Source organism: Myodes glareolus, chromosome 5, assembly GCF_982192425.1.
Source record: "Myodes glareolus chromosome 5, mMyoGla1.1, whole genome shotgun sequence".
NCBI lineage: Eukaryota > Metazoa > Chordata > Mammalia > Rodentia > Cricetidae > Myodes > Myodes glareolus.
Window position 1 is genome coordinate 16,472,969 of NC_142030.1, and position 22,009 is coordinate 16,494,977.

General features: G+C 45.8%; 1 protein-coding gene across 2 annotated transcripts in view; it reads right to left on the reverse strand.

Moving 5' to 3' along the window:
• Positions 1–22,009, reverse strand: part of Kif26b (kinesin family member 26B) — a 424,022-nt gene that overhangs the window by 50,678 nt on the left and 351,335 nt on the right. For both annotated transcript variants that reach the window (XM_087906092.1, XM_085687637.2), the window contains 5 exons: positions 20,968–21,174; positions 16,769–16,862; positions 15,353–15,615; positions 12,106–12,289; positions 1,471–1,630 (listed from right to left, as the gene is read on the reverse strand). In XM_087906092.1, coding sequence (XP_087762218.1) covers positions 1,471–1,630; positions 12,106–12,289; positions 15,353–15,615; positions 16,769–16,862; positions 20,968–21,174 — 908 coding nt within the window. The remainder of the gene's footprint in view (positions 1–1,470; positions 1,631–12,105; positions 12,290–15,352; positions 15,616–16,768; positions 16,863–20,967; positions 21,175–22,009) is intronic.

Consider the following 22,009-nt stretch of genomic DNA (forward strand, 5'->3'; position numbering starts at 1 on the left):
TCTTCAGGACTAAAACAGGAGTGATCGACTAGCCCGCCAGTGACCTCATAGCAAGATGACACTTGGAACTGTATCTGCATGATGACCCAGGAAATTATCAGGTTCGAAGACATGATTCTCATTTAATGGAAGCCAACCAAGTCCCATACTTTTTTTGGCTTAGGAGGATCTTCAACCTCAATAGTTTTAACCCACAAAAACCTTTTGCTTTGCCTCTACCTTCTGGGCTATTTCACGGCAGAAATCATAGAAAATGCAGCTTGATAAACCCTTACCTCGACGTAGTTCTCTCACAAGAAATGTTCCTTTCAAGGGTGAAGAAGGTTACTTTGGGGCTTATCTATCTGGGATACCAAATTTCAAGAAGGAATACAGCTAGGATTCTAACGACCAGGTAAGCCCCGGAAGACATCCAGAATGCTCCTCCTGGTGGGGAATGGTGCTTGGGGTCTGTAATCAGCTTGGACCAGAGGAATGGAGAAGGCAAGGACTTTTCTTGAACGTTAGGTACTATGAGGACACCCCAACTCTCCTCTTCCTCCCATAGCAGTAATTTGTATTTAAAGACTTTTTATTGATTAAAACAAAATATCTCCTACATATTTACTCATGGCAACTCTGCAAGACAAATCCTGTCTCCACTTAAATCTGCTAACATGGAGCTAAACTATTGACCGATCGCCATTGGAGACAGCCTTGTTGATTCCGATTTTCACCCCTGTTTGTTGCCTTATTTCCCTGTGATGCATACAGAATACAGAGGCAGACCCCTCATTTTAAGATGAGTAGAGGTTCCTATAACTAGTAAGATACACAGCTGAGCTGGGCAATGGTCGTGGGGGTAAGTAAGGCTGGGTCACTCATGACATGGCATGTCCAGGGCTATACCAGAAATGGAAGAAGCTCTGACCTTATCTTCCTGGAGCAGAACTGGTGAAAAGGGAAGGATGGTGTATTTGGAGTAAACATTTGCATGGGATGAGGCTTGGTAACTCCCCCAGGCTTTTAAAGCTTTCCTAAGTAGGGCTATCAGATGACGTACAGGATGCCTGTAGTACCCATGCAATAATAAATAGGGTCATACTTAAACTAAAAGGTGTTGTTTACCTGAAATACATATCTAATAAGTAAGCTGTACTCTTGTGTGTGGCTTTAGCCTGGCTGACCCGTTCCTCTCTGGTCACTGCTTGCAACACCATGGGACAGACACACTGGTGTGATGCTTCCAGAAACCCAAAAATGGTAATCACAACTGGAGGCCTCCGGTGGCGTGCTATGACTGTGCTGGAGTTGAGCATCTGCCACGTTTTGCCGTTTGGAAGATGACACATTATGCCATCATTAGCTAAAGCAAATCTCTGTCACTGGACTCAGAATCCCATCCAGGCTGCCCCTTAGCTGCCCCTCTCCCGGGGTATCCATCCCTCCTGCACAGAGACCCACTCCGCTGTTCAGTGGAGAGCCACTTACTTGTACGGGATGTGTTTGCTGCCATTGACAAGAGCCAGGATGACGTTGCCTAGAGCAGACAGCGAGAGACACAGCCCCGAACCTCCTTCTCGATTTTTGCTGAGCGCTTTCACACAGCTGCCCAGATCGATGAGATGCAGGCGGCTGCGACCTCCAGACACTGGCATGGGGGAGAAGACAAGAGGAAAAAAGAGAGAGTGGGTAAGTTTGGGTCTGCACATTTTCTCTTCTTCGTGTAGCTCTTTGGGAATCTTGGAGAAGGGAAAAGATTAAAATTTGGTGACAGAAACAATTCAAACTGGGGTTTCAAACAGAATCAGCGCTCTTAAATTCTGTCCACCACACCCCATACACCATCTAAAACCTACTGTCACTTATTTGACCAGTAAAGGAATGAGCCCTGTAGATCAGATGGGTCACTGAAGGAGGGTAAGGGCCTTATCCCACTGACCTCCGAATAACAGTTCTGCAAACGGTTTACCAAGTTAAAATCTGAGCAGCTCACGAGTGATTATCTACTCTAGTTTGTCTTTGTCAGGTAGCCAACCTAAGGCTCAGCCAGGAATCAGGTTGGTAACCCCAGGAGAAATCTGGAAGATGTAAGATCCAGGTGCAGAGACAGGAAAGACCCAGCTAGTTGCTGAGTGCCTGCCAACCGCCAGGTGCACAGACATCCATCTCATTCAGTTCCCACACAAAGTCATCCAACACTATCATCCTCTTCTTGTAGATGAGAAAATTAAAGCTCAGAAGAGTTAAGAATTACCCTCATGAATTCTGGCTGTGATGAAGTAACCGGGACCAGGCTGGGTCTTGTATCCAAAGCAACCAAAAATAAACAGAATGTATAAAACAGTTGGTTTTAAGACACCAGACATTAAACAGGGGAAGAGCGACTCCCGAGACGCACGAAACAAACAAGGCAAACACTCCTGATCTCAGCTAACTGTGCTGAGAGAGTTCCTGGGCGCCCAGTCGAACCTGGTGGATCCACTGAGCTCAAGAGAGATAGAATCCAACTTCTAGGGAAACCAAGGCAGCAGCTCTGTGCTGGACAGAACACTAGAAAGGCAAGGCCTGAGGGATTTGCAGACTGTCTCTGGATTCAGCTGAGTGCTCGGCAGCAGATGCATGCGAGAAACTGCTAACGAAAGGCTGGGGTGCCTGTTCCCGATAGCCAGATCAGAAAGCCTGAAAGTTCATGTGCAAAGATAAATAGGCATAAAAAGAAGCAGGTAGACAATCACCACCATGAAGAAGTATTTGAAACAAACCCCAAAGCATAGCTATTAGAATCCACAGAGAAGGTGATGGAAACCAGTTACTGTGTCAATGTTCAAAGGCTTAAATACAGACATGGCCACCCTGGGTTGTATAACAAGATCTGTCTCCATTAAAATAAAATTGTATATAATAATCTCTAAGAGATTAAAACAAAGGTAAAATTGTGTCTGAGAGTTTACGGCAGGTTACACATTAACACAGGAAAGATTAATAAATTTGATAATATATCAATATAAAAATCTTCAAAATGAAATAGAGAAAAATATAAAAGCACACAACAAAGAGAGAGAGAGAGAGAGAGAGAGAGAGAGAGAGAGAGAGAGAGAGGAGTAGGAAATTAAAAGCGCTATAGAACAAACTCAGCTGTCTAAAACACACATGGTTGGATCTTCAAAGCATGGTACAGATCAATATTTGAATAAATAATGCTCCAAACTTTTCCCAAATGATGGAAACCATCAAACCACAAATCTAAAAAGCTCAGTTAGTCCCAAGAACAAGAAAAATGAGCGAATCCAACGAAGCACGTGATCATTGCACTACTCAGAGCAGAAGGAGCAGAGAAAACAGCCCAAGGAACAAAACCACATTTCATACACGGGAATAAAGGGTAAGTCCAATGGCCGATTTCTCCTCAGAGATAAGTCAGAAGGTAGCACAGTGACATTTTTAAAAATTGTTAAATGAGCAGTCAACATCTGGATTGAGCATCATTCCAAAGCAAAGGGAAAAAAAAGACACTTTTTCTCCCTTGATGTGGGGCTGGAAAGGTGGCCCGTTGGATAGGAACACTTGTCATGGAACAGAAGGGCCCCGGATGTGAATCCTTGGCAGTCACATAAGAAACCAGGCATGGTTATGAAAGACTGTATGCACTGTAGGGTGGCGGGGTGCGGGGGGTGATGGGGGAGGTGGGTAGCGCCTAGAAGCTCTCTGACCAGCCAGACTAACTAACAGTGAGCTCAGGGTCACTGAGAAAGACCCTGTCTCAAGGGAGCAAGGCAAAGAGCAACAGAGGAAGATGTGATATGTTCCTTTGACACTCATATAAATATACATATACTCTCCACACCTCCCAAAATGCTGGCTTCATGTAGGGGCAATCAGGTGGCACCTGGGTATACACATCTGGGTACCTCAACCCCTGCGGGAAGAACTCAGAGACTACTCATGAGGGTAGCATATGGATTTGCTGTTGGATAAGAACTTGAGGCAATCACCTTGGCGTCTCCCATTCGCATGCCTGCGGCTGGGGGTGAACATTCCAGAAAGGGCAGCGCAGCCCGTCAACGTATCCAGCTCAGTGCCACACTTCAGACACAAAGGAAGTTCATTTTGCTTATTTTCAACTGTCCCCGGGGCAACCCCTTAAAAGGAAGGCCGCATTACCTCTCCTCTATCTTGTTTCAGATCATGCAAGATTGGCTCATGGCAGTGATGTGCGAGGGGAATAGTTATTTTTAAACAAAACACCATCTGTATTTTTTGCAGCCCGATTATACAGACAAGAGCGGCTTAGGTATTCCTCACGCATCTCAGATGAAAGGGCAAAGACAGAGACCAATTTGGACTTCCAGACTTAATAGTCCATTTGATGTAATGGAATAAAATGTATAATGCACACGTAGTAAAACAGAACGCAGAGAACAAAAGGTGGCTTAGATGGAGCTGGAGAGATTTATAAAACACCTGTAATTACCTGCATGAGTCAGGATGAGAGGCGCCCTCACACAACGGAGAAAGCTGCTCTCCGGCCTATACCCACTGGCGTTTGGGTTGTCAGAGAATCTGATTTGCGCAAATGGTGCTTAATCTAGACCGGTGTGAAGTCAGTGGGCATGGGCTGTTTGCTAGCATTAAGCGTCTCCACCACTGCAAGTGGCCAGGGAGACAGGAATTCCGCAAGGACTAAGCAGAAGGGGTGATAGTATAGGCAAGAAGTAGGTTCCTTATCCGCTTCTCAGATTTCTGAGACCAAGGACACAGGAGTTAAAGGAATGTAGTTGAATCTGTCTTGAGCAACTTCATTTTTTTTTTTTTTAAAGAGAGTGTCTCATATATCCCAGGCTGGCCTTGAACTCGCTATGTTTCTGAGAATAATTCTGGACTTCCGATGCCTCTGTCTCTGCCTCCGATGTGCTGGGACCACAGGTATGTGTTACCACACACAGTTTGTGTGCTGCTGGGGACCAAACTTCAGGCTTGGTGCATGCTAGGCAAAGACTCTTCCAACTCAGCGACAGCCTCAGCTCAAAATTCTTTATAGTTTAAGTGTAGAGTTGGACAAAACCAAGTTCCCCACATGCCTTATTTTTCCTATAGGGAGTAATTCTCCTAATACCACTTAATGCCTACATTATGCATAAATTGCACAGAAATTATAGATGAGAAAATTGAGATTGAGATCCACACATGCTAAAAAAAAAAATCGTCCATGATTTCATTGAAAATTAATCCTGAGTCAGATAGAAACCCAAAGTGAACTCTAAAACATGCGCAACCCTTACTCATCTTGCGTCCAGGTGGTTTCCAGAGCAGCACTAGACGCACCCGGGACTCGCGAAGAACTACCCCCCCACGCCTTCTCATTGAATTGGGTTGGAGGGCAGCATGGGCACTGGGCTTCACATCGAAGTTCTCCAGACAATTGTCACATGCTGCAAAGTTGAGGGACCACCATCTGCCCCCCCCTGGCTGAGTTCATCACCCTCTCCGTCGCCCAGTGAGACACTGACTGACAACCACAGCACGCCAAATGTGTGCGGCTGCTTTGTTAAGCACTTTGGTTTCTAAAGGACACACTCCTGTCTGTCAAAAGATTGGAGACTTGCGATACTTGCATTTATTATAATTAAAATATAAATAATACAGAAACCAATAAATATTATTTTGTAGGGAATTTGAACATTTATATGTAAATTAAGTTTAATGTTTTGGGAAGGCATTTTAAAGAAAAGATTCAAGTTAAATTAGATGTACGTGAGAAATTAGAGTTGGGAAAAAAACAAAAAGGAGCCAGAAAAAGGTAGGATCCAGTTGGCAACAAATGGATCTTTTAAGTTCTTGAATCTCTTTGAAGAAATTAAAGTTAAAAAATGATTAAAATCAGCATGGTTTATGAAAGTTAGAACTTTAAGTGAAAAACTCATCTCTTAGCAAGTCCACATTGCATGCCCCTGAGATCCGTGAATAAATACACATTTGTTATGTATCTTTGGATATAATTCCCCCTCGTTAGCCAACCTCCTCTGTGAACTGATCATCTTCTGGTAGTGTAATGTATCCATAGCACCCACTGACGCGAGGGTGGCTTGCACGCTGCACTAGCTATTTAAAACAGATGGTCAAAAGGTAGAAGACTCTGTTTCATAGGTGTTAGCTCATGGTCATCTGGCCCCAGCATGAGGCAAGGCTGAACATCATGGTTGTAAGGATGTGTAAGAGTGTTCACCTCATTGCAGCCGGGAAGCATAAACACTTAAAGACTAGGGCCAAGATCTAGCCTCGAAAGCTAGGACCCCTGGCTTTCTAATGCTTCTTCCAATAAAGCCCCACTTTGATTTCTACCACTTCTCAATTGGCTATTCAAATGTTGGATCAAGGGAGGCATTAAACGGTTCATTAGGCCAGAGTCCTTGGGACCTAGTATCTCTGGGATCGCCCTTACACCCACACTCAGGGGTATGCTTGATCCCTTAATTTAAAATCCAAACAAGTTGGTCTTGCTCTCTAAAACTAGCTGTGCTAGATGGCAGAGGAAGTCAGGGTTAAAATACGGCCCACATTCCATCACATGGAATACACAGGTACTGAGCATTGGCATGTAGGCAAAGGACCAGCACCACAGAGACCCAAGAGGAAAAGCCGAGGCTTCGGTTCTCAGGAAGTACATAACCTAGGAGTCCAGCAAGCTGCTCTGGGGTTCTAAGGAGAAAACTATTGCACAGAAAGAAGAATCTGGAAAGCTGCAAGGAGGAGACTTTTATGGAGGAAACAGGCTCAAGAACTCACTATGTATTTCCCTTCCTTCCATCCTGAAGTGAGGTAGTTCTGACATTGATGGTGGGAGAGATTAAAGATACAAGCATAGAGTCAGTACTGTGGCTTCATAATTGACTCTGGTTAGGGAGCTGGGAGTCCTGTAGCCATCTTCCTGTTCAGGGCGTTGCTGCTGGGGACAGTACGGGGACTGTGATGGTTTGAAAGAAAATGGTGCCCCAAAGGAAGTGGCACTATTTGGAAGTGTGGCCTTGGAGAGTAGGTTTGGTCTTGTTGGAGGAAGTGTGTCACTGTGCAGGTGGGCTTTGAGGTCTCTTTTGCCCAAGCTTCACTCAGTGTGGCAGTGAGACCACTTCCTGTTGCCTTCTGATCAAGATGTAGCCAGCACCATGTCTGCCTGTATGCTGCTTGCTGTGATGATAATGAACTGAACCTCTGAAACTGCAAGTGAGCCACCTCAATCAATTGCTTTCCTAATAAGAGTTGCCGTGGTCATGGTTTCTCTTCACAGCAATAGAAACCCTGACTAAGACAGGGCTCACCTCCTTTAGAAGCACATTTACAAGACAGATGATGGATACTTAGAACTGTGTAACTACACAGCTCTGGGTAGGGTATGGGTGATCGAGGTTATCACAACCTTTGTAGAGACAGTGTTTGACTACTATCAGAAAGCTAAGATGAAGGAAACTGTCTGATTATTTTAGTGACCAGATGAGTGCAGGTGCAGGTGCTGTGTAAGTACATTCATTCATGTTCATGTGGCCAGCCTTGCCCAAGGCAGTTTTCCAGGAGGAAGCAATATGAATGAATATATCAGAGGCCCAGTGTTAGCTGTCAGTGGACACTGGATGTCTACAAGCTTGTTCATCAAAACATCACTGCAGAGATGCTTTGAAATATTCTATTTTATTATGTATATGTATGGTGCATGTTATGAGAACAGTTAGGTGCAGGCTGTGGCATGTGCGGAATCACTTCTCCCTTCCACCATGATTTCTGGGAAGGGAATGCAGGTCAGCATGCTTATGTGGTAAGCACTTTTACCTGCTGAACCATCTCACCAGCCCATACACAAATGCTTTTAAAGATTACACTTATGAAGAAGGGAAGAAGAGAATGAGGGAAAAAGAGAGGCATGCCCAGGGTCAGAAGACAGGTGGCTGCCAGCCAGTCAGCCATGGAGAGAGCCAGAAAGTAAGATATACAGAAAGAAAGGTAAAAAGCCCCAAGGCAAAACATAGAGAAAGAGAAACAGATTAAAATAATAACCAAGATAAGGCTGAGCATTCATAACTAATAACAAGTCTCTGTGTCATGGTTTGGGAGCTGGTTGGTGGTCCGAAAGAAAGCCCACTACAGTTAACCACTCCAAGTAACATGGTATTCGTTATGAGGAGTAGCACTTGCTTATTTGGGGCCTCTTCCTAGTGCTGAATTTGTATGGAGCCTACAAGCCTTTATAGATTCAACAGTCAAGACTTATCAGTGGAGAGAACCAGTTCTGCTAATATTCCAAAAGCCTTGGCAACTGGAGAGCTATTTTAAGCCCAAACTGATGCTATCTACAAAACTGCAATACAAAGAATGCCCTTTTCTATCCTGACCAGGCGGTTTAAGTCATCTATCTGTCTAGGGGTGTGTGTATGTGTGTGTGTGTGTGGACATACACTGCAGAGATGGGCCTACGACGCTGAGCATATTCACACCATGTATTTAGTTCCTGCAGCAGAGATCGCCCCTGAATCCATCATCAGGCTAAGCCTGTCCCAGTTGGTTAACAGCCCTGCTTCCTGCTTCCCCGCAGGGTGACTAATTAATAAACCTTCCCTTAATTGAGTTCTGGCTGCCAAGACCACGGGGATTATAACTTATATATAAGTAAACAAAATTTCCATTTTAAACAACACTCCAAATCTTCTCATTATGGGTTAGCCACATAAATTCACTGAAATCCTGTTGGGCCTGACGGCGGGGTCTGATCCTTTGCCTCTGAGACGATGGGGCCCTGGCAGGTGGGAGGGGTTTGTCCTTTGCCCTTTGCAGCCTGGACCCTCCTCTTCTCTCATCTAGTTTGATGCAACACTGGACAAGCCCCTGAGAGGTTTGGAGGCTGTTAGTGGCATCTGCCTTTTCCTTTGGCCTGAATTTATTATTTAAAAGCAATTTTCGTGCACAGCTTAAAAATAAAAAGATGAATTGGATGTTAAATATTTAATAAGTGCTTAGGATTTGGTAGGACCTATCTGGGAGCAAGTCTTCAGTTTTAGGAAATGTTCTTTTAAATCATTGTGGAGTCAGAAATTCAAATTTTTACATTTGAAGTACTTCAGTGAAATCTTTCTGTATGTTCATTGTTTGCTATAGCTTCCAGACTCTAAGTTGCAAACAAGACCAAGAAATAAAAATAGAAAGACCAAAAGAGAGTTGCTGGCTTGGTGTACAACTTAGAGGGACATCGTTCCACCCCCTGGGCCCCTCTGCTTGGTACCTTTGGGAGCCCTGGTCTCGGGATCCAGAACTGTTGGGAGTTCCCATTGCTGGCCATCTAAGAACTCATTGAAGGCTAGGATGATTCTTAGTATTGACAGCTGTTTAAATGGCTAAACTAGTAAGTGTTCCAACTCTCACATCAGCTCTGCTAAGACATTACCCAGAACAAGCAGCAAGGGTGGGATTTATAACCAGCTCCCAGGACTGCTGGGAGAAATGCAGTTCAGCTGCAGACTTCTGAACTCAGGGTCTTCCACTTCCTAATCCCTGCTTCCGGCCTCAAGAATGTTGTGCTGAATGGCAGTGCTTGATATGGTGTGAACTCCCCTTTGAGAATTAATGTCCTTTAAAGGATTCCCATTCAACATGTCCTCCTGTTGCTGTTCCCCAGTCAAACCCCCACCATCGCAGGCTGTCCAAGGAGATCTGGTCTTAGGTTAATGGTCTCCTTCCCAGGGGGGCATCCAGAGTGGTGAGTGACAGCCAGGGTCTCTAGATTACTGGAGAGTCCTCCATCTGCTTTCCAGGTCTATCCACATGACCTAGGCTAATGGAAGGCAGATAGGGTTATTTCATTCATCCCCCCTGGTGGGAACGGGAGGCAGGTCTCTAGGGTCAGTCAAAACAAATGAGAAAATAACAAGGAAGATCAGTGAATGAGCAAGAGAAGCAAATCTCAAGTGCATTGTGCTAAATGAAAGAAGCGAGCTGCAAAGGGACCCATTCGGGCCTCAGGATTGACTCACACACTGCTCTGGATAAAGGTCAAATGCAGACAAAAACGGATCAGTGCTTGCCAGGTAGGAGTAAGGACTGACTATAAAGGATAAAGAGAATTTTCCAGGCCACAGATATCACCTTGGATTCTCCTGGTTACACAGCTATATGGATTTAGCTAATCTAAAAACACAAAAGGAGATAAATTCCAGGGGATACAAATTATCACTCAATAAATCTGAATCTAAGACACAGTAACTAAGTCAGGTGTGGTGGACCCACTGCTGCAATCCTGGCACTCTGGAGGCTGAGGCAGGAGGATTGTGAGTTCAAGGATCCCTGGACTAAATAGCGAGACATTGTCTCAGAAAACCCAAACAATGATAAAAAGTCAGTAGGCAAGATAACAAACCCTGAGGAGGAGGCAGAGTGTGAGAGGCCAGGCCCATGGAGGCAGTGGTATGGGGAAGAGGATTTTCCAGCTGAGGAGACTAGGAACCCTAGAGAACTATCTTCAGGAATGTTTTACAAGTCTTTTGGACAACAAGGACACTTGAGGAGAAATTAGGTTCCCACTAAAAGGGTCTCAGTTGGATGTGTTACTTCTAGATTTTCTTTGAAATAGGGTGGCCAATGACCTCTTCTTGCAATTCTCAAGTCAAGGCTCCTCTCCTGACTCAGGTTTTGTGGCTTTCTTGGTATCCACTGTTCTTGAGACAATCTTTCAAGAAGACTGGGGGCCAGTTGCTTGGGCTTGGAAAGCCCTACCAAGATGTTCTTGGGAGTTGTGGGAGTCCCTGTCTTGCCAGCCCAGCCCTGGGGTTTATGTCTTATCAGAAAACCTAGTGGGTCAACAGACTACTTGGCCCATGAGTCAAGATTCCCATACAAAGACACTCAGTGAGGTGTTGGTACCCAACTCTGGTGGGCCTGGAATGTACACTGCAGACAGACAAAGATGGATAATCGCTCCAAGTCCAGTCCTATATGTGACAAAAGAGCCAGGCTGGGGCTGTGAATCACAGAGCTGGGGTCCTAGCAGTGTGACTCTCTCACAGAGCAAGTACTGTGCTGGCATCTGTACAAAGCGCTTTTACAGACAGGCAACACAGAGGGAAGCATCCCATACCTGGAAGTTCTTTCAAAGTCTAATTTACAAACTATTCAAAAACATGACTATCACCCCCTAGCCTATAGGGTGGACCCAACTTAATGATGAATGTCATATTTGGAGGTGCTCTCGTGGCTTACTATTGGTTTTGGTGATGTGATGGCTATTTTTGTCAACTTGACTACATCTGAATTTAACTCCAAAATAGAGGGCATAGCTGTGAGGGATTCCCGCTTATTTTGAAGAAGGGAGATCTATTTCTAGTAGATCTAAAGATCTAACTTGGATCTTTGAGGTAGGAAGACAATGCTTTAATGCAGATATTTAATCCAGATCTAATCTGAGCCACACCTTTTGCTGCAAGCCTATACAAAGACATGGAAGAAGAAAGTTTTTGTGCTTTGCCGGCTTTCTGTCACATTACTAACCAGTCTGTTCCTTCACTAGCATAGCAGCCTACTTCTTCAGGGTTCCAGTCTTAACGCAGTTGGGATATCCAGCCTCACGGACTGAGCAACTACTGAACTCTTGGACCTTCCTTCAGAGGCAGCCATTGTGGGATTAGCTGGATCACAGCCTGTAAATCATTCTGTAAATCCCCATTTTCTCTTTCTCTTGTCATATGTATATATGTACACACACACACACACACACACACATATATATATACACATATACATATATATTCATTCTATAAGGTCTGTTATTCTAGAGAACTCTGATTAATACAGGTCGTGACCCTTATGCAACTTGTGAATAGAAAGATGCAGTAGATGTTTTTCTTTTTTAAGTCCTTTTTTCACACATCCAATACAATGACATTGGTAAATTATTATTGCCAAAGCCAACCTTTTGCCTCTGTACAACTCAAAAGTGAACTTGAGCCTAGAATCTACAATTCTCCTGGATTCCAGACCACTGAGCTGCTACAAGTGGGTGCCATACCCTCTGCTAAGGAAGAGGGTTGTTGCCTTATGTGAGGGGTGCTGGCTGGCCAGAGCCAGGCATGGAATCAGCTAAGAGGGACTTACTTCCGCCCTTCCCACTCTTCTCCATCCGGTACTGGTAGATGTGCAGGGTGAAGAGCATGTGGGAGTTACGGTGGTCATCCTCATCACAGTCCTGTTGGTTGCTCCGTCGCGAGGCAATGGCAGCATCCAGGAAGAAGGCAGCCTTCTCTGCGGTGGGGGCCCGCAGCTCACTCTGGTTCTGCAGCTGGAGGACAGAAAGTGAGAGCTGAGACCTTCAGGCTTCCCTCCTGCCTGGGGAAGTCTCAGTCCAAACCGTAAGGCCAGAAGTCCTGAAACAAGGTTCTATACACAGCATAGCCATTTGTTTCTTTTTCCATTTTCATGTATGTGGTACACACATGTATATATGCATTTTGCATATGTGTGGGCACACTTGGGTGCATGTAGAAGCCTGAGGTTGACATTGGGAATTATCCTTGATTGTTCACTGTGACAAGGTATCTCAACGAATCCCACAATTCCAGATATAAATAGTCTCTTGGCTAGTCTGCTCTGTCTCGCTTTAGAAAAGTGGTTCTCAACCTGTGGGTCTTGACCCCTTGGGGTCAAATGACCCTTTCACAGGGGTCATCTAAGACCACTAGAAAACACAGATATTTACATTGTGATTCATAACAATAGGAAAATTGCAGTTATGAAATAGCAACAAAATAATGTTATGGTTTGAAGTCACTACAACATGAGGAACTGTATTAAAAGTTTGCAGCATTGGGAAGGTTGAGAACTACTTTCAAAGTTAGAATCAGAGGCAGACTGTCACGCCCACCCAGCATTTACATGGGTTCTGGGGATCCGAATGCTAATTCTCACGCTTTTATTGCTAGCGCTTTAATGGCTAAGGAAGCCCAGCTTAGTTAATATGCTTTTGAAAATGAATATTGACCACGTTTATTGACTGTTACTTGGTTTTAGTTATTTTACAGCTGGCGAGTGGCCGTATGGGCATTAGTGAAGCACATGCCCATCTTTATGGACTGCCGTCCTAGGTCATTCATCTACTAACAAAAGAGATGTGACTAGGTCTTGACCTTGGCACTGAGAGATGTGGTTTTACATCTTACGGGGAAGAGACTTGCCCATTTCTCAGTTACTTAACAAAAGCGAACTTGAGGTCACATTTACCAGCATAGTCCTGAACAAGAAGTACATTCTGATGTACTTCTTGACAATTATGACAATCCTAGTTGTCAACTTGACAGAATGTAGAATCACTTAAGAGATGGGCCTCTGGGTATGACTCTTAGGGCTATCTTAATCATCACATAACTGAGGTGGGAAGACCCGCCTGTATGACTGGGACCAGCTGTTTCAGGCTCCTGCTGCCTTCCTTGGTGATGACCTTCATCTGGGAGTCATAACAAAGACTTTCTCTGTCAAGTTGCTTTTGTTAGGGCATTTTATCATAGCAACGGAACAAGCTCTAAAAGGCATGTAGAAACACCTAAGTAATTTGAAGGTCTCATTTGTATTTAAGAGACATACATCTGTTTTTGTTTTAGTTCCTGATCCTGAATTTATGCTCAGGGCAAACTCGCCAGTGATTAGAAAAGACGCAGTGGGAGCTGTGTCAAAATCTTGTGAGAACCCTGGGTCTGAATCCCAGAACTCCCCTTTGTGGTGGAAAAGGAAATCTACTTTTTGGTTTAGCTGAGACAAGCTCTTGTTCTCCCTCACACTCCCCATAGCGAGGAAAATGCTGGCATGACAGGTGCATGCCTGATTCAGCTTGGATTTTTCAAGGAACTGATTTGCAACATGTCTTAGGATTGGTACAAATTACGACAATTTTCTACTCTGACTTCAACCATACCTATAATTTCCAACTGCGAGAAGAAATATTTGGTGCAGGCAGGATTTGCAAACTAAGACCATCTTTCAAAACCTTGAACTTTGAAGGGGTTTTTAGTGAATGTGTGTGCTTTTGAACTTACTATCTAACCTAAACTAAAGAATCACAAACACTTTAAAGAAGAGTTTCAAGAGACCATTACTTTTATCTTATTTACCTTCCATTAAACAGATCTTTACTTAAGAGGACTCACAAATAAATCTAAATTAAAATGTGTTTGATTGCCCTGTCAAACTTGCAGCAAGAGCAGTAGCCAGGGTTCTTCTACCTTCATCATGGGGGCTGTGCATGAGCATCTGGGTGCTCCTGCCTCCATCATGGGGGCTGTGCATCAACATCTGGGTGCTCCTGCCTCCATCATGGGGGCTGTGCATCAACATCTGGGTGTTCCTGCCTCCATCATGGAGCTATGCATCAGCATCTGGGTGCTCCTACCTCCATCATGGGGGCTGTGAATCAGCATCTGTACATATGTTATGCTTCAGAGTAGCAATTCCCTGGATCATAGGGAACTCATTAGAAATGTGCATTGGGGGGCGATAGGCTTTACCTCATATGGAATCAGACACTCTCCAGACAACTCTGGTGACACTGCAGGGGGTTCCAAAGGAAATCGGAAGGTTCTGAGTACCTCTAACAGGGGTTGAGCAGGGCCAGGCTCGAAGAGATGGGTGTAATACTGGCTCTGGGGCATTCCCACCCACAGAAATGATCCAACTGGTAGGAGGTGGGTACTTATCAAAGAGACACCTTTCTGAAACAGGAGGCACTTGGGACGCCTACTGCAGGGGACTGGTAGAATTGACTTTCTGGATATGAACCAGAGGAGCCATCAAGCCATCACATGTTACACAGCAAAAGACAGAGGCGCTCACTACAGGCCTGACTTCCTGAAAAGGCGAACAAGAGCTTCTCTTGGCTTCTATGGTTCTCGCAATTATATCACGGTTCTAATTAGAAATCGGTTATTAGTTTTCCCACAGCACTGCTAATCCGGTTGCAAAGCTGTGCCAGAAACACAGTTTATAGAGCCATAAACAGCCCCAGGAATGGCTGCAGCTATTTGTGCAGAGCAGTAAATATTTCAGTTTGTTGTTAAACAAAAGAAAGATTGTGCTTCCCCCACCCCTTCTCAAAAGGCGTCAAGAAAGTGGATTCGATTTCCCCCAAATGCTATGACAATTGTAGTTTCTGCTCATTGTCAGTTAGATTCAAGGTACAAATATTTAGGTTGGGCGAGCAGATGGCCCCACAGCTGCAGACCATAAAGTTCCAGTCCACTTAAAAGTAAACACTCATAAGCCTTTCCCAGTTTGCATGGTACGTGACTCCAGGGCTAAGATGTCCCATCCTCCAAATACCCCCCCCACACCTAAGCCAAGCTTCCAAAGCTGTCACCTGTGTGCCACAGATGGGGTCCTCACAGAGGTACACGCCCGGAGACTGTCCATCCTGTAGGCTGCCCGTGGCCACCTCGGACAGCAGGTCCCGAAGGTTCTCCTCTTTGCCCCACACCTCAACAGCCGAGATCCGGACTGAGAATCGGGCCCCGGTCTTCTCTTTGCGCTCATTGATGAGCTTGAACAGCCAAGAAATAGCACATGGAATGATGCCCAGGTTCTGCATTGAGTCGTCCCTTCCAATCATGGTGTAGGATTTCCCTGTGGGAGCCAGGGAAGATAGCGACACAGTTGGAGAGGCCAGACATCACTCTATATAGCCGTAAGAAACAGATGCCGAGGAGGACGCAGGAGGAACGTGTGGGGAACTGGGAAGAAGGCAAGCCAAAGAGTGAAAAGACCAGAAAAACCGCAAACATTTCCTTGCACTGGTGATGAAACAGCTCTAGGAAAACGTGAGAGCCCAAACAAACGACAAGATGAAATCACACAGTACCTCGCAGAGGACCTCAGACATGGCAGGCTATGTGCTTTCTCCATTGTCCCACATGAGGGAGGAAGCTTGGGCTTTCCAGCACCGTTACGATCCTTTTTATAGCCACCCCACAGATTAAATCCACACACTCGGGCTTTATATCCTTTCTCAAGTTAAATGCTGTGTATTTTTTTTTTAATAGCGCGAGCAAATTCCATTAAAATCAGGATCCCTGCTTTGATCTGTGATCAAGAAGTGAAGAAAGGAGTGGGGGTGGGGCATGTAACAGGCTCTGTGATAACAGGGGATGGGCCTCTGTGCCCTCCGCAAGGCATGATCCCTTCTACCGGGGACCACTTTTTTGAGCTTCCCAAATTGCTAACTCATTCTGCATGCCATACAAGACCTAGGAGCAAACAGACAGCTACAGGTCAGGGCAGGGAAGAGGGTGCAGAGGGGATTTAAGTCAGTCCTGTGCAGGGCTAGCTGGTGGCTCCTTTCCACATGTGCAGACGGGGAGGACCCCTCACAGTCTGAATGCTGGAGGCAAGGACAGCTTTGCTTTTCCCATGTGGGGCTCTGCTTGGAGATGCCTCCATTAGCTCCACCCACCTAAAATCTGCTCCCCAGACATCCCCTGTTGAGGACATGCACACCTTTCCTGCTCACCTTCTGGGACTGACTATAACCTAGACCAAGTAGAAACACTTTCGCTATCCCGTTGTTTCCCCTCTTGGACTTGAAGCTGTCCTACACAAATAGGTGTCCCCTTAGGACCGACACTTCCAAGTCAGACGTGATTGTTCGCTATCATTCTGTTTGGCACCGAAAGGGAACTTAGCCCTTCCTTTCAACAGAGACTCTAGACCCAACCCTGAAACGCAGACGAGGTGACAGGAAACAATAATGTGCCACACAAGAAGTCGAGTCTTCACTCACCCAGCTTGGCGTGGCCAAAACAGAACACACAGCCATCTGCCCCATTCACCACAGACTGGATCACCTCAGCCACCGTCCCGGCACAAACTTCAGCCTGGAAGACACAAGAGGAAGCACAGGTGTTAAGTGTGCCATGCAGCACCCTGAGGCACCCTGACGACACAGAAGTGCGTCTACCTTCCCGAGGCTTAGAGTCCTAGTGCCACCACATTCCCAGATGGTCCAGCCTCTGCCACATGGAACTTGGAAACCTTTGGGATCTTCCATTCTTTGCTAGCCTGCACGTCAAGCACATTGGCTCTACACCTCCCTCCCGTAACTGATGGTGCTCTCCAGCCTTAGATAGATAAAGTAGATACCAGGGAGAATGTGATGGGTTCTGGATCCTATTCCCCTCTGTCACCTATCATTCTGAATTCCAGCCTCCTGGGCAAGGCACTCAACTCTCTACTGACCCTCTGCCCACTAGAATCTTACCCCCCAACACACATGTATGCATACAGACATATGTACGCACGCACACATACACACACATCTCTGAAACAAGCTAGTCATAAGAGGGGGGAAACATGACTTCCGTTTCAGGATGGAAACCCCGAGGAACATCTTAATGGTAACAGAATTGAGAATTTCCAGACGTACATCTGCTTCCTCGCCCTCCCTCCTTTCTTTGCTCATGTCCCGTGTTTGAAAACCTCTCTTCCTATCCAAACACTCACTGTAAACAGCATCAATTGCCCACACCAGTGTGTTATCTGAAGCGCTCTTTAGCTGAGTGCACCTTGCCTTCAGGGTGCTCATTACACCCTACACAGAGACCAGGTTCTCCATCCCTTATTTTCCCCCGCCCCCCTTTAATGCTCGATGACAGTGCATGCTGCAAACTAGAGGCATCCAACCAGGTTTGTGGACCACCTCAGAGATTCGGAAAATCCCCAGTTAGCATCTGAGGCTTTCACAGCAGCAGGAGGACAGAATTATTTTCCATGTCTCGGTGCCTCGTCTTCGCTTCTGTCTCAGGGCTGGCGTCAGAGCCCACAGAGGCCCCGAGAGCCGTCAAACGCTGGGGCTCTGCAGCCATCAGAGCAATGTGCCTCCCTGTGGGAATCTGAAAAGCAGCAGTCTGGGCCATGAATGTAGTTATTCAGCTCCGTGGCGCAGCTGCGCAGTGAATCTAAGTATCTGGAAATCAATTTTCTCTCCCAAACTGAAATTGAAAAAACTGCACTCCCAACAATTGTCAATTGTTCAGGGGTGGTCGCCTCAGCAGCTCTTCAGGGGTCCCCCTCAGTCAAGGGGGTGGAGGGATGGGGCTATGTGAGGACCGTGAGATCTTATAAAAGTCCCAGGACTGAGGCAACAAGAGTCAGGACAGCATTAAAGCCAAGACTGAAACAGTAGAAAGAATTGACCAGAGTTGTCTCTGCAAGAGCAGGGAAAATCTCCTGCCCAGGAGCCTGCCTTTGAGTATGAAAGGAGGTAGGGGCTGGGAGACTGTCAGCTACTGGGTCAAACATAATATGAACTACGAGAGTCTTAAGTCACCTAGGAGAATCTGGGCTGTGTGGGGAAAAAACTGACATTGGAGTCACCAGGACAGAGGCCAAGGGACAGTGGAGACACAGGAATGGCCCCATAGAGTGTCCCATAGGGTGGTCCGCACACTGCCCTGTAGGGCTTCTGCCTCACTATTCACAGAGAAGAGAATGATGAGAGATTTGCTTATGTTGGATGGTTAAGGGATGACAGTGATCTATAGAAACTCCCTACTGTCCTTGCCCATACTCCCAGAGAAGCAGGAAGGCCTCCCTGAGCACACAGCTATGGCAGAGACAGCTCTGCCCCAGGCCCTGCTCACTCATCTACAGGTCTGAGTCCTCCCCACCTACCCCTAAGTCAGATCCAGCGAGGTTTGTACCAACCATGGGTAGCCATGCTGCCAAGGCTATTTGGGGATAACAAGGATGGTTCCTAACGGCAAGAAGGAACAGGACCAATCTTATCATTACTCAGTGCCAAGGAGATGGTGCTTTTAGAAAGAGGAGAACAGAGTTCATAGATGCCTGGGGTCACCACAGCAACAGCTGATGCACAGGCAAGGACCTGAGAGTGGCCCTTGATTTTGGCCAGTGGAGTACAGTGCTAATGAACTGGTAATGAGTAACTGCTAATGAGTGGCCTCAGTTCAAAGCCAGCACATCTAGGCCCTGGACACTGCCATGTCCACAAACCCAGGCTAGCCCGCTGGACGCAGTGAGACAATACAGATACAAGACCAGGTGACCCAGACAAAGCTGTTCCTCACACGTACTCATTTTGTGCCTTGAGGTTTATGGGGTGCTGAGCCTATAGGACTGAGCTGGCAATAACTAGTGGTATCAGATTAATGATTATGGTTTCATCTTGATACAGACAGACAACACCTACTGAGCACCTGCTCTCCTAGCAGCCAGGGAGGCATATATATTTGTCATATAAGGACACTGAGACCCAGAGACCTGAGCAGCTTGCCCAATGGCACACTGCTAAAAACTGGTGGCTAACATGGACCTGCTGTACTGAGCGTATGAATATGGTGAATGAGGAGGTGGAGGTATCTGGGGAGGAACTAAGATGACAAGGGTCACTGGTGGAGTCTCACTTTCCTTGTCTGCCATGTGAAAAGGATTAAAAATTCCCCTTTCTACCCTAAAGAATCCAAGGGAGAGTCCACGGCTCAATGCATGTGGAAGTTCTTGGAAACCGCAGAATCTACACTCTTAGACACCTGCGGAAAGCAGAATATTATGAAGTCTTTGAAATTGTAGCTACGAGCATCCTGAGCCTGGGAACCAAGCGAGAAATGTAAACAAAGACTAGCAATAAAAATGGCTCTTTTTTGTTCTGAAATAAATCTAAAACTCGTTAATAGTTCAGGTTTAATTTAGGGTGTGCTTTGGAATCCTTACAACTTCCCTAGATAGCATTTGAAAAGTTTTACCCCTGTTAATTAAATTATTTGTAGGCCATTTATTAGCCCCAGTGTCAGGTTTAAATTACCCAACCCATTGGGTGGTACGACATAAAAAGTGAAATGAACAGAGAAACTGCAAAACTGAATCACCAAGGACCTCATCTTCCTATGGGAAAACTTGAGAAACAGTGTTCAGCTTCCCGATGGATGGCACCTGCGTGCCCTAGTGCCTGTTGGTGGAAAGCGGGAGTTATGTAAACACCAGTAGCCCTTATAATCACATAGAACACTGATTAACAGGCTGCAAATGGAGACAATGGGAGCTAAGATCCCCAGGTCAGCTGCAGCCTTAACTCGCGTACTGTGAAGAGTGCTGCATAAATCTTGGGAAGTACCTAAAAGTTTCTCAGAAAGGTACAGGCCCCCGATGTCTATGAAGACAAGAGAGGCCCTCCTCTGTCTATACCGTGGTTTATTCACATATGGGCCTATTCACCTGATTGCTAGCACAAGCTCTCCAATTCCATGTTTCTCCACTGATCCTGGTTGCAGGATGCATACCAGCCCCAGTTCCCCTACTGAGCACTCCACGACCTCACTGGGACTATAGTTCTGCTTTCCACTCCCTGTGGGTATGAGACGTCGCCTGCCTTTAATTCAGTTTCCTGAAACATTTCCCTTGTTACATGGCCACCCAAAGCCAGGCAAGAGCAGAGCTCTGATGGATCAGTCTCTAGCACTTTATTGCAGTTTCCCCCACGACATTCAACTTTTCCTGTTAACTGCCTTGTTTCTTCTTCTCCCCAGGCATGAATTTCAAGGGTGTGTGTGTGTGTGTGTGTGTGTGTGTGTGTGTGTGTGGTCTATGTGAGTGAGTATGTGTGCATGTTAGAGGTTGATATTGGGTGTCCTCTCTCTGTCTCGGCCTCTCTCTCTCTCTCTCTCTCTCTCTCTCTCTCTCTCTCTCTCTCTCTCTCTCTCTCTTCTCTCACTGATTCTGGAGCTCATCCATTTGGTAAGACTACCTGGTCGGTGAGCTCCAGAGACCCTTTCTTTACCTCCCCTGCACTAGGATTAACCATGCCAGTAACTCAGAATATCTGGGGTATTCTGGGAAGCTTAGAATGACTTCCAACCATGGTGATATGGATGGAGGCCTTGTCCGTCAGAGTATCCCAGGAAACACCCTCCCAGTTCACACTCCATTAATCAACACTACATGAGCCCAGAGGGAACTTTTGCCTACCTGAGAAGCATCTTGTGGGAAAACCGCATCAAAGGCAAACATCTTTGGAGGAACCTGGCTGCTTCTTTTCTGGAAGGCATTTTGGCCTCCACAGGTCAGGGGGTCATACAAGGTGATCTGCTTCTTCCGTGGATCCACCTTCAGGAAAGAGCTGGATTCTGAGGTATCTCGAGTGGATGTGGGACAGATACGGAGCATGACTTTCACCTGGTAAAAACCAAACATGGCAACAATATGGATCAGAGAGCTGGCTGTTTAACAACGAAGTGATCTTCTGCACGCGATGGTTTACCTATTTATGGTAGTAGTGAACCTTTTCTTGATACATTATGGTGAAATACACAATGAATCAGCCACCTAATCCTCACTGGGTCAGGGAAAGGATGGTTTATTTATAACTACCAGGTAGAATATTTTGATATGTCCATTAATGCAGAGTAGGCACACTGTGTTCTTTGTCTTCCTATTAATATATATTAAAAATTAACTGTGCCCTGGTGGCCCAATTACATAGATGAAAAGCTAATCTGGACTGTCAGGCTATAGGGGCTGGTGCAGTTCCCTTGAAGCACAAAGATCAATAAACCATGCACATAAAAGTTAGCTTCGTAATTTACTCCCCAGCTCAGCTCATCAGGGCTCTGGGAGACAAAAATCCACAGTTATTAGTGTCATCATTAAAGCCCCATGAAACGGCCTGTTTTTAATGGCCAGCATTTGAAATGCATTCCAAGGGGCAAGTGTGATAAAAGATTTCGTTTGTAACGTGTTATTTGGGATCCCATTACATGAGCAAGAAGAAGCTTCATTTGGGGGGATGATAGCATGTCCCCGTCGAAATCAGGAGGCAGTGCACGCTCACCCACCTTCAGAGTCACGGAACATAAGCATCTCTAGTGTTTATGACCAGTTCAGCTCCGCCCCAAGGATGAGGGTGGCAGCAGCACAGAAATGGACCACCTGCTTTGTAGTCTTAAGATGGGCAGAAATCAAGCAGAAGGCTAACAGAGATCTGGAAGCTACAAGTCTTGGGAGATTGATT